The sequence below is a fragment of the Maylandia zebra genome, linkage group LG12 (assembly GCF_041146795.1).
Source record: "Maylandia zebra isolate NMK-2024a linkage group LG12, Mzebra_GT3a, whole genome shotgun sequence".
Lineage (NCBI taxonomy): Eukaryota > Metazoa > Chordata > Actinopteri > Cichliformes > Cichlidae > Maylandia > Maylandia zebra.
Window position 1 is genome coordinate 10825617 of NC_135178.1, and position 17455 is coordinate 10843071.

Consider the following 17455-nt stretch of genomic DNA (forward strand, 5'->3'; position numbering starts at 1 on the left):
TCCTCCCGCTCTCTTCTCCCTTCCCCTCACTGCCAACTGGTAGTAGCTGATAGCTATCTGGAGGAAGAGCCTTTGCAGTCAGCGACGACCTGAAACATCACCAAATGCTATTTCGTCTTTTGAGAAGATTTTTTATTTTATTTTACTGTTCACAGTATTTGTTAAGTAGATTTGACCTGAATCCATCTGAGTGGCAAAACCACATCTTATCTTGTCTATTTCGGCTCATCTGAGTTCCCAGGCCAACTAATGTTTATGCCAATGTACCACGGTTATCCAATCATCATCATCATCATCATCATCATCAGAGGGACAGGCAGTTTAAATCGGGAATAACGTGTGAGGGGCGGAGCTGCTTCTGCATGAATCCTACTACTGTTTGTCGTTAACTGTTATAACGACGCATATGCCTATTCTGACCAATCACGTGTTGACATTGTCTTCCGTATTTTAGGACTTGTCAAGTGGTGATTGGTGGAAAGCAGCATTGCGGTTCGGAAGTGAGTGCCGGTCATGACAGCAGAGACACAAAGATGGAGGTGGTTGGTACTATCCGCGGGCTCATCAGGTCGTTGCTCTTCTTGCTGCTGTGGTCCAGCTGTGAAGGACGAGACTCGGAGCTCAGTTATGTGACCTGCGGCTCCCTAGTCAAACTGTTTAACACCAGACACAACGTCCGACTGCACTCCCACGACGTTAAGTACGGCTCAGGTAAGTGTTCAGAGAGCTGCCGGTGTACGGCCACAGCAGCTCTGAGGCGTCAGCATTGCGCTTACTGTGCTAGAAGAGCTTTGTAGAAGCAAAAAATACCCGGAAATTCAACCCGAGCACAACTTCCGACTACCTTTCCCCACGCTGAAGTTAAGAAGAGGTTCGCTCCATGATTGCATGTCTTAGTTAGTCTTTGGGAGCGTGCTGCTTTTGTGCTATAAGCACAAGAATGAGAAACTGATATTCCCATCAGTGCAGTTTGGCATTATAGAGTTACCTGCTTTATAAGAGCATCCATTAAGTCAGTGAGTTTGGGGTCGTCCCCATCAAGCACCAGGGTTAGGCTGACTTTCACATCTGCCATTTGGTAGAGAGGCTTTAAGTAAGGTTTGCATACTGTAACAGTGACTCACTGAAACTATGAAACTCACTTCTTTTTCATATCGTACGGTCCTAGCAGATGTTTCGGCCTTGTCCCTGAAAGTTGCTGGTTTGAAAGCGAGGTAATGCTTGTTACATGTGTAGCCAGCCTGGGACAAGTGCACATCCACTTTAGCCTCATGTGACGTCAAACTTTCTCAGATAAGTCATTTTAGAAGTGAATATAGCTGAAATCATAGAACAGCCTGATGTCAAGTCAGCTTGCACTGACGTCTCTTTTGGGTCTCACATTTAAATGACAAAATCAACACTTTGAATTCAGATGTAGATATTATGTCTGCTTCATTTGTTATGGAATGACAGTTGAGCAGGCCTCACCCAGCTATCAAGCTACTTGTCAGTCAGTTTTCTGTTAATTTTTTGAACCATTGAAATCGGACATGTGTATAAAGATGACTGTGGATTTTGTAAAGCTGCTTAAATGAAATGTGGTGGTCTACAGGTATATTTGTCCCACAAAATATGGACCAAACTGTCCTGTAATAGTGGGAAAGGCAGGGCACACCTGGACAGGTCACTAGTCTGCACAAAGGGCAGTGGAGAACATTCAAACTCCACACTGAATCTAACTGTAGTCAGAACATTATAAGTTTGACAGGCTGCATCACAGAATAGAATATTCAATTTATTGAGCTTAACATAAAGGGTAATTGGCTCCACATATTAAGCACACAGTTACAAATCTGGGCTTTATATTGGATGGTGATTGTAAAATGGACAGACAAATGGCGTAGCATCTTTCATTTTAGAAAAATGGGTAAAGGTAAAAACCTATTCTCTGCAGGCAGCAGAGACAGTAAAACATGCCCACCCCTTCCTTATTGCGACTTTTCGTTAGGAGAAGTTGGAGATCATGCAGCATCATACAACAAAGTTGACATCCTGTCCACTGTTGCAAGCTGGCATTCCTGCAGGTCATGTACAGCTTGATTTTCGTAACCTGGCACATTGTGCCGTTACTGCTGCAGCTGGGTTGAAGACCGTATCATTTTGTCGGTTTTTACCCCTATTTTAATGACATATCAGTGCAGAAGCTCAAAGATGTACAGATAATACAGAAAGACATGTTGCAACAGTTTGAAAGGGTGAGACTTTGTGGAAAATACTTTGAAAACACGCACTGCAATGTCTTTGCTTCTAGTTTTCTTCTACTATATGAGTGCTGATGTGGCGGTATTGTCAGGTGGGAACATCTTGAGTCTCTAACCCATTCAAAACCCCAACTCACACCTTATGTCAAGTGACCTCAGTAGGTCACATGATGGGGTGGGCCAAGGTGTCACAGTGGTTTCAAGTGAAATCTCTGGGAAACGCAGCTAGCATCTCAAGCTTCAGTGATTTAGTAATGTAACATATTAGTTTTGTTTTTCTAAGCTCTAATGATGATGTTGATATTTATATAACAAAGGAATGGCCCACACCTGCCCATGAAATTCAGTTACAAAACAAATCTGGTTTCTTGCAAGTGTTGTTTGGGCAGAGCTGTAATGGCAGCTGCACTAGCTGCAGTCTTCCACGTGTATTTTTTTTCCTGTGCTAGTGGTTGCTCTTTTCCTATCAGCATGTAAGGATGGACAAGAACAATTGTAAGTGTATGCTAGACTCATCTGTTCTGGAAAAACTGCAGCCTTGGTACATAAGCTCCCTACCATGCCAGTGGTACTTGACAGATAATTAAATAAATACACATTATTATAAATATTATATCAAAGGGTATCATAAGTATCAATTCTGGTGACATCCCTGATATATAACAATATAAAATATATACTTAAAGTCTGAACAGGGACGTCCACTTTTACACAAGATCTTCAACATGTGGATGTGACAGGATCTGATGTTGAATAATCTTGTGTACAGAGCGAGACTGATGGGGTAGCGAGCTATGTTGACCTTAAAGCCTTTCTTTCTATGTCAAAAAATTGGCCCTCTTTTTGCCCAGCTAAATCACCATAGCAACTTATTCACCATGGTAACCTGGTTGGGAGCAGGTTATGTGTTTTGGTTCAAAATTGTCTGCAAGAGATTCTTGAATGTTTAAGTGCATTAGACTGCTGTTCAACTTCACTGTCAGCTGTAAAGTACCAGCTGAGACTGCACTGTGTTGTCACTGGAATGTGCATGTGTTCAGCTGGTGCTGCAGAATGGCCAAATGTTTTCATACATAATTCTAAATACAGAATTAAGCTGCTTGTTCTCATTTATACTGCTAGAATTACAACTACTAGGACACAGGACATACACCAAGAATGAATGAATCAATGAATCTAATTAATTTCACTGTGATCTTCAGACAAAAGTGAAGTGTTTTCTACGTCTCCTATATTAGGCTGTGTGACAGTAACATTTTTACGCTATCAGTATTAATGTTAATAGTGATTTTTCTACTGCATTAAACTCTTGTCCTACTTGCAAAAGCATTACGTTTTACTGTTATATTGTCTTGATGTTCTTGTTTGGATTTTTGTCGTTGTCATCGTCATCTCTATCATCATTAGATCGTGTCTGATTGGAGTAGCCCACACTCAATGGGATGATGCAGTCCTTTTCTCGTGAGTGCGCTCAGAACCTGAAGTAGAGAGCCTGACTTATCACAGAAACCCAATAACAATCATGGCAATATACATTTCCTCCAAATAGCATTTCAGTTTTGTTATGGTAGTCAATGTTCAAAGAAAACTCAACTGTGTTGAACTTCCTTCATCGTTCACTCCTTCTGTCAGGAAGGCTTTATATCCTACGTCCCGATGAACAGAATTAAGTTTTTAGGATTTCATTACCTGGAAGATACCATAGAATAGTTTGTAACAACGCTGCTAGTTTCCTCTCAAGTATAAACCTACAGATTGCACACAGTCTCCAGCAATTTCTAACGGAAGAGTTTTATTCTATATCAAAAACCTATTGATTGTCCCTCAGCAGCGCCTGTTGATCTACTTGTTGTTTTCAGAGAGAAGTGCATATTCAATTCAATTCAATTTTATTTATATAGCGTCAAATCACAACAACAGTCGCCTCAAGGCGTACAGTAGATCCTACAATAATAGATACAGAGAAAAAAAAAAAACAACAATCATATGACCCCCCCCCCCCTTATGAGCAAGCACTTTGGTGACAGTGGGAAGAAAAAATTCCCTTTTAACAGGAAGAAACCTCCAGCAGAACCAGGCTCAGGGAGGGGCGGCCATCTGCTGCAACCGGTTGGGGTGAGAGAAGGAAAACAGGATAAACACATGCTGTTGAATAGGCAGAGATGAATAACGGGTACGATTCAATGCAGAGAGGTCTATTAACACATTGTGAGTGAGAGAGGTGACTGGAAAGGAAAAGCTCAATGCATCATGGGAATCCCCCAGCAGCCTACGTCTATTGCAGCATAACTAAAGGAGGATTCAGGGTCACCTGGTCCAGCCCTAACTATATGCTTTAGCAAAAAGGAAGGTTTTAAGCCTAATCTTGAAAGTAGAGATAGTGTCTGTCTCCCGAATCCAAACTGGGCGCTGGTTCCACAGAAGAGGGGCCTGAAAACTGAAGGTGGGCCATTTATATGGATACACTGTAATAACATGGGAATGGTTGGTGATATTAAAGTCCTGTTTGTGGCACATTAGTATATGTGAGGGGGCAAACTCTTCAAGATGGATGGTGACCATGGTGGCCATTTAGAAGTCGGCCATCTTGGATACAACTTTTGTTTTTTTTTCAATAGGAAGAGGGCCATGTGACACATCAAACTTATTGGTAATGTCACAAGAAAAACAATGGTGTGCTTGGTTTCAACGTAACTTTATTCTTTCATGAGTTATTTACAAGTTTCTGACCACTTATAAAATGTGTTCAATGTGCTGCCCATTGTGTTGGATTGTCAGTGCAACCCTCTTCTCCCACTCTTCATACACTGACAGCAACACCGCAGGAGAAATGCCAGCACAGGCATTCCAGTATTCGTAGTTTCAGGTGCTGCACATCTGGTATCTTCACACCATAGACAATTGCCTTCAGATGACCCCAAAGATAAAAGTCTAAGGGGGTCAGATTAGGAGACCTTGGGGGCCATTCAACTGGCCCACGGCGACCAATCCACTTTCCAGGAAACTGTTCATCTAGGAATGCTCGGACCTGGCACCCATAATGTGGTGGTGCACCGTGTTGCTGGAAAAACTCAGGGAACGTGCCAGCTTCAGTGCATAAAGAGGGAAACACATCATCATGTAGCGATTTCAAATATCCAGTGGCCTTGAGGTTTCCATTGATGAAGAATGGACCCACTATTGTTTTACCCCATATACCACACCAAACCATCACTTTTGTTGGTCCAACAGTCTTGGAGGGATCCATCCAATGTGGGTTAGTGTCAGACCAATAGCGGTGGTTTTGTTTGCTAACTTCACCATTCACATAAGTTTGCCTCATCACTGAACAAAATCTTCTGCGTGAACTGAGGTTCCTGTTCCAGTTTTTGTTTTGCCCATTCTGCGCGCCAATTTGGGTCATCCTCGTTGAGATGCTGCAGTAGCTGAAGTTTGTAAGGGTGCCATTTGTGAGTAGCTAATATCCGCCGAAGGGAAGTTCGACTAATGCCACTCTCCAGTGACGTGCTATGCTGTGGGCTCTTGCTGAATGAAGCTAGGACAGCCACTGCTGTTTCTTCATTAGTGACAGTTTTCTTGCGTCCACATATTGGGCAAATCCAACACTGAACCAGTTTCGCGAAACTTAGCAAGCAGTTTGCTAACTGTAGCATGGGAGATGGGTGGTCTCGTAGGGTGTCTTGCATTGAAATCTGCTGCAATGACCCGGTTACTGCGTTCACCAGATATCAACACAATTGTGATCCGCTCCTCACGTGTTAACCTCTTTGACATGTCAATGGCTGTGAACAAAGAGAAACTTGTAAATAACTCATGGAATAATAAAGTTACGTTGAAACGTTATTTACGTTGTTATTTTGGTTAGTAATGTTCTTGCTGTGCCATAACATCTAATTAGTGATTTCGATGGAATGCAGACTGTTATTGAAGTAAATGGGCAGAGTTGGAGATCATCTGCAGAAGGTTTTGGTTATATTAGCAAACCTTGAGAATGAAATTGTATATAATGGGCATATAGCCTGTTCTATGAGCACAATGCTCAACAACAAGTCTTTATCTACTTGGCTGCTGAATCTTAACAGGCTTGCATGCACTGAGCACTCTGTGCTTCATTGGTGGAACAGTAATTAATAATTCAAGATCAAAAGTACTATAAATGCATGATGCCTCGATGCCGTGTGTGTGTGTGTGTGTGTGTGTGTGTGTGTGTGTGTGTGTGTGTGTGTGTGTGTGTGTGTGTGTGTGTGTGTGTGTGTGTGTGTGTGTGTGTGTGTGTGTGTGTGTGTGTGTGTGTGTGTGTAGGCAGTGGACAGCAGTCTGTAACTGGAGTGGAGAACGCAGATGATGCCAACAGCTACTGGCAGGTTCGTGGGAAGCCCAACAATCCATGTCTGCGTGGTGCTCCCATCAAATGTGGCCAGGCCATTCGCATCACACACATGAAGACTGGACGAAACCTCCACACACACCACTTCAGCTCTCCTCTGTCTAATAACCAGGTCAGACACACACAACTGTTTCTCTTGCTCTTTTAAACACATGTGGATGTTCACCAGGGTACAAATGCTTCCCTTCTCCTCTGCACCATCCACAGGAGGTGAGTGCTTTCGGAGAGAATGGCGAGGGTGACGACCTGGACGTGTGGACGGTTCAGTGTGAAGGCATTCACTGGGAGCGCGACGAGGCTGTGCGCTTCAAACACTTGGGCACAGACGTCTTCCTGAGTGTGACGGGCGAACAGTATGGCCACCCCATACGTGGACAGCGGGAGGTGCACGGCATGAGCTCCCCCAATCAGCACAACTGGTGGCGTACTATGGAGGGTGTCTTCATCCAGCCCAGCCAGGAACCGCTGCGCCACGATGAACTCTGACATCATCATCATCATCATCATTAGGAGACATGAGCATGGACATGCTTCTGCCTGGACCTGATGTATGACTTGACTGAGAAATCTTTTCTATGTGAAGCACTCGGGGTGTTTTGTGACATGAAGGGGGTTGGCAGGCATTATTTGTGTGTACGTAGTGTAGCCTCAATATGTTCTTTCAGCTTCTTCCTTGGAGAATGTGATGAGGGATAACATTGAGCCAGGGGAGATGCATGAGGATGGCTATAGCCCTGAAGAAAACTATCATTTGATTAATTTTGTCCAGAAATACATAATGACATGTACTGTATGTAATAAAGCCTTTCTTTATTTCATATTTGGTGTATATAGGTGTAATTAGAGCACACTTCACTGTCTGTCTTTTCGCCACTGTTCCTGTGTTTGCAAGGTTCTGGTATCTGGATTCTTTGCTGAGCTTATCTAAGCTTAGCAGGTTGTCTAGATGTCTCCTGCTACCTTAACTCTAGCTGCTGCATTGGGATTGGCACAACACAAGACTGGCTCCGTTATTGATCCTGTCAGCCTTTGTTTACACTGCAGTGTACAACCTGCCAGACTCACAAGGTGGCAGAATACTCCACCTCAGTGCTGAGTCCAATTACAATGCTTGGTTATTTATTGTAATGTGTAACAGTTGATTGTTTTACTGCGCTTTTGTAGAGTGTTGCAATGCAGGAAAACCCTTATCTTGTGACCCCATAGTCCCCCGTAGCACAATGTTGGAGGTCTTTCACAAAGGGACCACAAGCACTCTGCTCACTGTGAGTTTTCTACTGTGGCTCAGGAGATCGAGCAGTCTGGGCAAGATACTAACCCTACGTTGCAGTATGAAAGTGTGTGAATGTTAGAAAGCGCACTCTAGTTTTTTCATAAAGGCAAACTTTAAGAATGGCTCTGTGATGGAGATCAGGGCCCGTATCCCTAAAGAATCTTTGTGCAAAAAGTGGCTCCTAGCGGCCAAATTCTAAGAAAATTCTCAGAGTCATGACGTTTTCTTAGAATTTCCCCTAAAAGTGACACGACTATCCCAGTTAATATAAAAGCTATTCCTCAAGATTCCTAGCGCTTAAAAGGGCTCCTAAGGTGAGATCTGCTAAGAGCAGGGAAGAGGACTTTTAGTGGCTTAGGAGTTCCCCTAAGTAGCTGCACAAAATGGCCAACAGAAGAGGCAGGAGAGATGTCCTGCAAACACTGGATGACAGGGAATTATTGAGACGCTACAGATTGGATCGTGCAGGAATCATGTTTGTGGTGGATCTCCTTAGAGATGCAATTACTTCACCAACTCGACGCCACAACGCTATTACACCGGAGACTAAAGTAATCACAACCCTGAGGTATTTGGCAACCGGGAAAATGCAACAATGCAGCAGTGATGACTTGGGTCTGTCCCAATCCTCCGTCAGCAGTCATCACCCAAACACTGACAGCTTTGTCACAACCTAATATTGTGAGACAATTTGTTTCATTCCCGCTGGATGCCCGCACTTTACACACACATAAAAGGGCATTTATGGACATTGCAGGATTCCCTGGCGTTGTGGGTGTAATTGATGGAACACATGTGAGAATAATTGCACCATCAGAGGACGAGGCTGTCTTTGTTAACAGGAGGAATTTCCACAGCATCAATGTGCAAATAGTATTCAATGCGGCCTGTAAGATTTTGGACATTGTGGCTAAATGGCCAGGCTCCACACATGATGCGAGAATGCTCTCCGAGAGTAGCATCAGACAGCTTTTTGAGAGACGCTATGTGCCAGCTAATTACCACTTGTTAGTGGACAGTGGCTACCCATGCAAACCATGGCTCCTTACACCTTACCTCCAGCCACGCCAAGGGCCCCAACTAAACTATAACAGGTAAGCCAAACAATACAAAAATCATGGAAATGAAATGCAAGCAATATGTTAGAGCATCCAAGTAGTGCAATATTTCCATCAAATAATTAAAGGTCTCTGTATTCTATTGTCGGGCCCACAAGACAACAAGAGCAGTGGTGGAGCGTGGCATAGGCCAGCTTAAGAGGCGCTTTCATGTTCTCCACAGAGAGGTGCGGCTGAGGCCTGAAAAAGTCAGCAAAGTCATCATAGCCTGTGCAATATTACACAATATTTGCAAGGTTAGACAGATTGCAGAACCTCTGGAGGATGGTGGTGAAGAAGATATTTACATTCCACAGGGGAACCTAGCCCAGAGTGGACTGCCTTACAGGGCAAACTTCACAAATTTACATTTCAGGCAAGCTGTAGCCCCATGTCTTTTGAGAACTTGTGATGGTATTAAGAACTACCACAGTTTTACTGCACATCACCTGCAATTGTTAAATGCAAGACACAGAACACAATCTGTAAATGGTTTATTTTTTAGGTGTTCAATTTTAAGGCGGTAGTACTCCTCCTGAAGGGAAAGGACTTTTTTTTTGTTGTTCAAACACATCAATTGTGAGTTGCAATCTGCTCTCCTGCAGGGATGCTGACAGAGCAGGTGCTGCGGATGGGAATGGTGTTTGATCCGCCGGGCTATCCTGAGTAGCAGCTGCAGATAGTTCAGGCGGCAATCTCATCGGCAAACTTGATGGGCCCGGTTCTTGTGATGGCTCCATGCTACAGAAATACATAGGCCTAGTTTAATTATTGTTTTGATTAAATTAATTTAATACAATGAGCATGGATAACACATGAAATGGCTTCTGCAATGAATAAACACTGTAGATATGAATAACCCTATGTCCTACCTTTGCTGCACTTCAAGGGCCTGCATCATTGATGTGTCAATGCCTGTTGGCAGCCCGGTGACACTGACCTCAGAGTGTCCCAGGACTTGAAAGACAGTGTCAGCCACCTGGGACAGCCGCTTTGCAGGTGGTCCACCCCCTAGAAAGAAACAGTCAATGAACACAGTACTTAGGCATGTAAATTAACTTTGCCAGCAGGCGCAAGTTGCCAGATTATGTGGTAGGCTATAATATTTTGCTCACCTGTGAGTGAGGATTCCTGCTTGTGTGCTGCAATCTCATCTTTTGCCTTGGACTGCAGCACATATCACCTTATCTCACAACCGTCGCCTGTCCGCACCACCAGTGGAAAAGAGGCATTGATTATTTGGGATATTGTGTCCCAGGCGCGCCTCTTGCCTTGGCTAGTGACAGTTGGGCCAAATTTTCCTCGTAACATACCTTTATGTTCATTCACCAACTGGGCCAGCAACAAACCTTGCTCCTCAGTCCAGTTCGGCTTGCGAGTCCTTTTTTCTCCATTTTCTGTGTTTGTAGGATATTTGTTAACAAGCCTTTATAAATAGACCAGCCAGCAATCACAGACATTGATAAAAGCTGAGCCGTGTTACCCTCATTAAGACCACACTGGACTTGTAACGTTGTGATTTCTACTTCATTAAGGACAGCCCCTTGAGATAGGCCATCTTGTTTTCAATGGGGTCCATATGGGAGTGAAAGTACAAAATATGCCAGCTAGGATATTAATATGAGCAAATAAGACACGAATCATTATTTGAACAGGGTGTAATGAGTTTAAGTTTTCACATATTTTAGATTCTAATGTTAGGCTATAACCCCTACAGCTTACTATTCATTTTCCAGATATTTTCTTGAATGTGAAATATTATTCACAATTACAGTCAGCGTAAGATTAGAGTGTATAATTATGTTTATTGATTTGAGGGTACATCCTTTGCTCATTATCACCAAAAACTCATTTCCATCAAACTTGTAGGATCAACCAATCACGGCTTTTGAAATGATGACTCATACCTAGCAACGGGGTCAACCACACCTCCTCACTAAGATAAGATTTTCCATCCATTCCTTGCTCAGAGTTCACTGAAAATGTTCTGGAATCACTTCTAAGCTAAAGCTCCTGGCAAGGAATTTTTAGGTTAAGTTAGGAGCTCTCTGAGAGGATTCTCAGAATCTTTAGGGATACGGGCCCAGGATAGCAGCCTTTGATACTCGAGTAATTAACATAATTTTAAAATGCTTTAATTAGCCATTCATCTTAAATAGTAGCCTAAGTGAGGAACACGAGTCATTATGTTGTGTATTCATTCAGCATATTTAACAAATTCAGTAATACCGAAGCTCCAGTTTTTCAGTGCTGTCAGCAGATGTACTGTGCTCCATCTGTCAACAACCACCTCTGCTATATCAAGTAAAAACACAAAAGGACCAGCAAAATGATGAATGGATTGAACAGTGGAATGACATCAGTTTTATTATTAAATGTTAAAATATGGAAGATGATGGTAAACACTACTGCTTTTCGCTCTCTCATTTGTTACGTCCCCAGGCTAGTCTAGGGGTTAGAAGGGACCAACATAAAGGTAAATAGTGAAGGAAGAGCCAAGATGGTAAGTTAAAAGGTTTATTTCTTGCTAGAAATTCTAATTCAGTTCTAGTTCAGACTGAGGGTTAACTTCAGGGAGAGGTGAGACCAACATAGCAAACAAAACATCCCTGATATGAAAATAAAAGGAACTTACCTAACACAAAGAAAACAAAATATACAACCTGTAACAAGTGCCACCTGGCAGTTTGTTGCTCTCTGCCAGGTGATTGGCTGAAGAGCTTTGAAAAGGTAGTGAGTGTGTGGGGTGAGGTCAGTGCTCTTCTGTGGAAAAAAACAGGTGATTAATTCACTCGGGTGCGAGTGGGTATATTGTCGTGTGACTACGAGTTTTAATAGAAGAATTGATCAAGCCCTAGATTGACTGCGTGCAGGGAAACTGATCAATATTCTGTGCTGTCTCTGCTGTCCTTTTTCGTCCTTTTGATTGATTTGTAATTTTGTTTTGGTTAGTCCGTCCAGCTGTAAAGGGGGTTGTTGGTTGGGAGTGAGTTGTGTAAGGGTGGACTAACCTCCCTTTTTGTTTTTTGTTTGTGCCACTTCTCTTTATATCCCAGATTGCAGGTCATGCATTCCCAGCTGTGCTGAGACCTGAATTGTTTGCAGTGCGTGCCACAGATAAATCGATTGCAGTGTCGCTAAACGGGGTGTGACAGTTTGCAGTGTTGTTATTTTTTGCACTGTTTGTGTGGTAAGTCTCATGTGCTGCTGGGATATCAGCAGGACGTGTTTTAAGTTCTGTCTGAAAATAACTGGGAAATTGTATGTTTAATTAATGTAATAAATAAATTATCAATTTATTTCCTTGCCCCTTTTACTCGTACCTTGTCCTCTGTTACAAACCTATGGTAAATGGCCTGCATTTGTATAGCGCTTTTCTAGTCCATAGGACCCCAAAGCGCTTTACACTACATTCAGTCATTCACCCATTCACACACACATTCACACACTGGCGATACCTAACATCACATAAACAGGAGGAAACAGGGAATCAAAACAAAAGGCAGCTCTCCCCTACAAGCAGTCTGAACTCAGAAACACAAAATGCACATACAAGTCAAAAAGGCATGCAATCCTGCACAGGTACAGCAATCAAAATGGCCAGGGGGCCCAGAAAAACAGCTCCACAGGCATTAAGTAGTGCTCTGCTGATTGGCAATTAGGTGGATTCTGTGAGCAGCATCCAATCAGGACAGAGGAGGTGGAACCTAGACAGAACATAGGGCATTAGTTCATAAAGGAAAACCAACATCCTCCTGAACACATTTTAAATGGAATCTCATTGAAGTTTGGCCTTTAACAGTGTAGGGTATACCCTAACAGCTGTAGACTAAGAGCTGATTTAGGCTTCTGCAGGGACTCTGTAGAGACTCCCACATAACCTATATGATGTACAGCAATTGTTGCTTTTTGTTTACTTTGTATGGAAAAAGGTTTGCAACTTGTACAGAAGTTCTCTTGTGCAGTCCTCTGAAAATATAACACCTCAGTCTTATCAGAAGAGTTTTTGGTTATATCAAAAGTATATAGATTCTCCTTTGGCTTCCTGTCATTTATCTGAATTGCAGTGATGTTTTCAGGCTGGATTATTGATCCAGTAGTCGCATAATGTTGTTTTTTACTGCAGTGAACAAGCTGTATCTTTCTATATAAATTAAATTAAAGTACATTGCTGATAGGTCACCAAGCAACTGCAACATCACAATGATTTGAATTTAGTAAATCTATCCCATAGCACATAAAAATTAAATCAATCTTATTTTCTTATATTTTACTCTTGTGAACCAAAGTCATTTCTCATCTCATGTCCTCCTCCTTGTTAAGGATTAGGGGGAGGAAATTCCATGATCTGTGCAATTTTATTATACAGATTGTTTGTATGCCAGTGATCCATTACAATAATTTATGGGACAGCGTTTTCTCCTCCTCTTTCATAAATGATGCTCCAGTGTTTCCTATGCTAATGGAAGCACTGAAGCTCCTTTATTTTGTATTTAAAGAATAGAGATAGTGAAACAGCTCTTTTTATTGCTACCACACAGATACCTCTGGCTCACCTTTCTCTCAGTTAGGAACCTTCTGAAGCAAAATGGACTGTGTAAAAAAAGTAAGTGGAAATGCATATGAGGGTTTGAAGGGACTGAACAGGCCGATCCCAATAGTTGCCACTGGATCAGTGTGACATGTTACCTTTCCAGGGAGGTGTCCGTTGGGATATGCAGTAGGCTATTTCAGAGGGGTTTGTGGTTGTGATGTACAAATGATGCAGATTTAACACTGAAGTATGAATGCACAATGAAATCTTCTCAAGAAGAAGGTATTCATTGTCTGCAGTTGCATTTAGTTTTTCAGCAGTTTGTCTCTATGGCCACAGTTATCAAATGGACTGGTTCCTATATTTTCTAGTCTGAGCACTCACCAAAAGTTGAGTCTCTTCATCTGGATGCAGTATTTTCAGTGGAACGTTTCGTCACTCGTCCAAGTGACTTCCTCAGTCTCCGCTGACTGCAAGTTTCCCAAACCTTATAAACAGTACATTTGCATAATGACTGACTTTGCATAATAACTAGCACCACTGAAGGAACAATGGGCTTGGAATTGAGTTCCTTGATCATTAATATGCAAATTCTTATGACATCAACAACCACTGATCAAAGACCACTGATCAATGGCCATGAGTACCATATACAGAGAGTTGGGGAATGGCTGCAATCACAGCATTGTAAGATGGTGACAGATGTACCCTTAGGCCCCCTCCTTGATTCAGAGATGGTCTTTCCCTTTTCACGTAAATGGCCTCTTTGACTCCCTTCTCAAACCAACGTTCCTCCCTGTACAGGATCTGTACATTCTTATTGCTGAAAGAGTGTCCACCGTAGGTGTAAATTGACTGAGTCCTAGCCTGACGAGTTGGCTGTTCTGTGTTCTGCCGTCCACTTTGCCAGAGGTTGTTTGGTTTACCTAATGTATGGCAGTCCTCCTGGCACTTAACAGTGTACACTATATTACTCTATTTGTGTCGGGGGACCCGATCCTTGCGGTGGACCAATTTTTGGTGCAACGTGTTTTGGGGTTTAAAAGCCACAGAAATGCAGTGTTTAGAAAAAATGCGTCTCAACTGTTCCGATACTCTTGACACATACGGGATTACTAGGTTTTTGTTTAGGCAGCAGTTGTCCTTCTCTCCTGGATCGACTGGAGCTTTCTTTAAGTGTCTTTAGGTGTCAAATAAACAATCTTGAATCTTCCCAGCTTCAACAAATGTCCGGCTGGGATAACCACATTAAATCAGGGCCTTCTTAATGTGATGTTCTTCTGATTCCCTGGCTGCTGTGTCTGTGGGGATGGTGTTCGCTCTGTGTTGTAGCATCCTCATGACACTCAATCTATGCTCCAGTAGATGATGAGAGTCAAACCTTAAATACGTATGCGTAGGTTTATGGTACACATCACCTTTTAGATGTCCCCCATTACTGATGGAAATCTCACAGTCTAAGAATGCTAACCTGTCACTTTTCATATCCTCTCTGGTGAATTTGATGTGTTGGTCCACAGAGATAATTTGATCTGTGAATTTTGGTAAGTCCTGAGACTTGATTTTCACCCAGGTGTCATCCACATACCTAAACCAATGACTTGGTGGTGTTCCAGGGTAGGATAACAAAGCCCTCTTTTCCACTTCTTTGATGGCCTGTCCCAGCAATGCAAAACCCCAGCATCCAACATCAGCACGGAGGAGACGAAGGCACTCATAAGTAGTCCTGGACTCAGCAGCTCCACAGTAGTTTTTCAGTTGCACATACAGCTAATTTTCAAATTCAGCACCTTGATCATGATGCGCTCGTGCTGGAAAGCCAAATCTTAGAGCATAGTCATGAAAGATTTTGCATGCAGCAGTTTTACCTGATTTGGAAGTTGTAGCCTGGGCAAAAAGTGTAAAATGGTCAATGACTACAATAATGTATTCATAACTGGTCTTGCACTTTTCAAGGTGTGGGAAATCAATTGATATGAGTTCAAAAGGTTGAGTATTGACAATATTAGTCAGTGGAGCTCTGATCTCATGACATGGCTTCTTCTATTCAATTCAATTCAATTTTATTTATATAGAGCCAAATCACAACAAAAGTCGCTTCAAGGCGCTTCATAGATACAGAGAAAAACCCAACAAGCAATTTGACGACAGTGGGAAAGAAAAACTCCCTTTTAACAGGAAGAAACCTCCGGCAGAACCAGGCTCAGGGAGGGGCGGCCATCTGCTGCGGCCGGTTGGGGTGAGAGAAGGAAGACAGGATAAAAGACATGCTGTGGAAGAGAGACAGAGGTTAATAACAGATATGATTCAATGCAGAGGTCTATTAACACATTGTGAGTGAGAAAGGTGACTGGAAAGGAAAAACTCAATGCATCATGGGAATCCCCCAGCAGCCTACATCTATTGCAGCATGACTAAGGGAGGGTTCAGGGTCACCTTGTCCAGCCCTAACTATATGCTTTAGCAAAAAGGAAAGTTTTAAGCCTAATCTTAAAAGTAGGTGTCTGTCTCCCAAATCCAAAAGGGAAGCTGGTTCCACAGAAGAGGGGCCTGAAAACTGAAGGTGGGCCATTTATATGGATACACTGTAATAACATGGGAATGGTTGGTGATATTAAAGTCCTGTTTGTGGCACATTAGTACTGTATATGTGAGGGGGCAAACTCTTCAAGATGGGTGGTGACCATGGTCAGTGTTGGGGAGTAACGGAATACATGTTACGTATTTAAAATACAAAATATGAGTAACTGTATTCCGTTACAGTTACCGTTTAAAAAGGTGGTATTCAGAATACAGTTTCTTTGTTGAAATAAATGGATTACACTGCGGTACTTTCCTGTTTCATATTGTCGCGGGTCAGGACTGTTTGGGTTTTCTTTGACAGCTACGTTCTTTTGTTCCAGGCGGCAGCGTTACGGTTGCCGTGGTTACAGGGCGACGCTCTCTCTCTCTCTCTGCGACTGTGTGTTTCCTGGGTGAGAGAGCGCCTTTTCGTTGTTGTTGTTGTGCTAAGCTAACAGGCAGAATGCTACAAGCATAGCTCTAAAGAATGTAGCATCATGGGCAGTGTAGTCCGTGTTGCAGGGAGAATGGACTGCCATACACGTTATATGTCTGTGAGCGCGAGGAGGGAGAAAAAGGGGAGTGGAAAGGTACGAGTTGTCATCGAGCAAAAATGGGAGCTGGAAGCATGTAAATATAATAATAACCACTGCAGCCAAGAAGAGAGCGTGACGAGCCCAGTTGTAAGTAAGCTATTAAGACTCGACTGTACGCTGTGTTCGTGTTTTCCTCCGAAAACAATAAGTTCCGTTGGAGCAGCCTTTCAACGCCTCTCTCTGTCTCTCGCAAGAAAAGTTGACCCACACAACAAAGTAAAGCTATTTTTCGGCTACGAGCTGACAGGGACCCCGCCGTATTAGTCAGAGGTCCCTTTACTACAGTTCGGAGTCGCGGACCTTCAGTAATAGTAATAAATCACACAGCAATAGTACATTCACGTTGTTGTAAAAAGCATGATAATATATTAAGTAATCCAAAGTATTCAGAATACGTTACTGTCATTGAGTAACGTAACGGAATACGTTACAGAATACATTTTGGGGCATGTATTCTGTATTCTGTAATGGAATACATTTTAAAAGTAACCTTCCCAACACTGACCATGGTGGCCATTTAGAAGTCAGCCATCTTGGATACAACTTTTGTTTTTTTCAATAGGAAGAGGGCCATGTGACACATCAAACTTATTGGTAATGTCACAAGAACTTGTATTTTTATTTTTTATTTTTTATTCCTATTTATTCTATTTATCCCCTTTGTATATTTTATTTATATTTGTCTCTGTATTTATATATGTGTGTGTGTGTGTATATATATATATATATATATAACAGTTCTGTAACTAACTTCGGTCGTTGC

The 17455-nt window shown here is 42.5% G+C and overlaps 1 protein-coding gene and 1 long non-coding RNA gene across 2 annotated transcripts; one reads left to right on the forward strand and one right to left on the reverse strand.

The window, feature by feature from the left end:
* Positions 1-464: 464 nt before the first annotated feature.
* Positions 465-7448, forward strand: sdf2l1 (stromal cell-derived factor 2-like 1). Its single transcript, XM_004574188.3, has 3 exons — positions 465-711; positions 6546-6742; positions 6838-7448. Exons 1-3 carry the CDS (start codon positions 534-536, stop codon positions 7114-7116), a joined length of 654 nt encoding a protein of 217 aa, XP_004574245.1. The 5' UTR covers positions 465-533; the 3' UTR covers positions 7117-7448.
* Positions 7449-9477: 2029 nt separating this feature from the next.
* LOC101466038 (uncharacterized) lies at positions 9478-10455 on the reverse strand. The gene is made up of 4 exons (XR_013101111.1): positions 10314-10455; positions 10116-10202; positions 9873-10011; positions 9478-9741 (listed from the first exon to the last, which is right to left on the reverse strand). It is a non-coding gene; the product is annotated as an uncharacterized LOC101466038 (long non-coding RNA).
* Between the last annotated feature and the right edge of the window lie 7000 nt (positions 10456-17455).

What these genes read in the sequence shown, in the direction of transcription:
- sdf2l1 (XM_004574188.3), top strand. Translation starts at nt 534, where the DNA reads ATGGAGGTGGTTGGTACTATCCGCGGGCTCATCAGGTCGTTGCTCTTC. An exon ending in CGACGTTAAGTACGGCTCAG is followed by an intron (nt 712 to 6,545) that starts GTAAGTGTTCAG and finishes GTGTGTGTGTAG; the next exon opens with GCAGTGGACAGCAGTCTGTA. An exon ending in CTCCTCTGTCTAATAACCAG is followed by an intron (nt 6,743 to 6,837) that starts GTCAGACACACA and finishes CACCATCCACAG; the next exon opens with GAGGTGAGTGCTTTCGGAGA.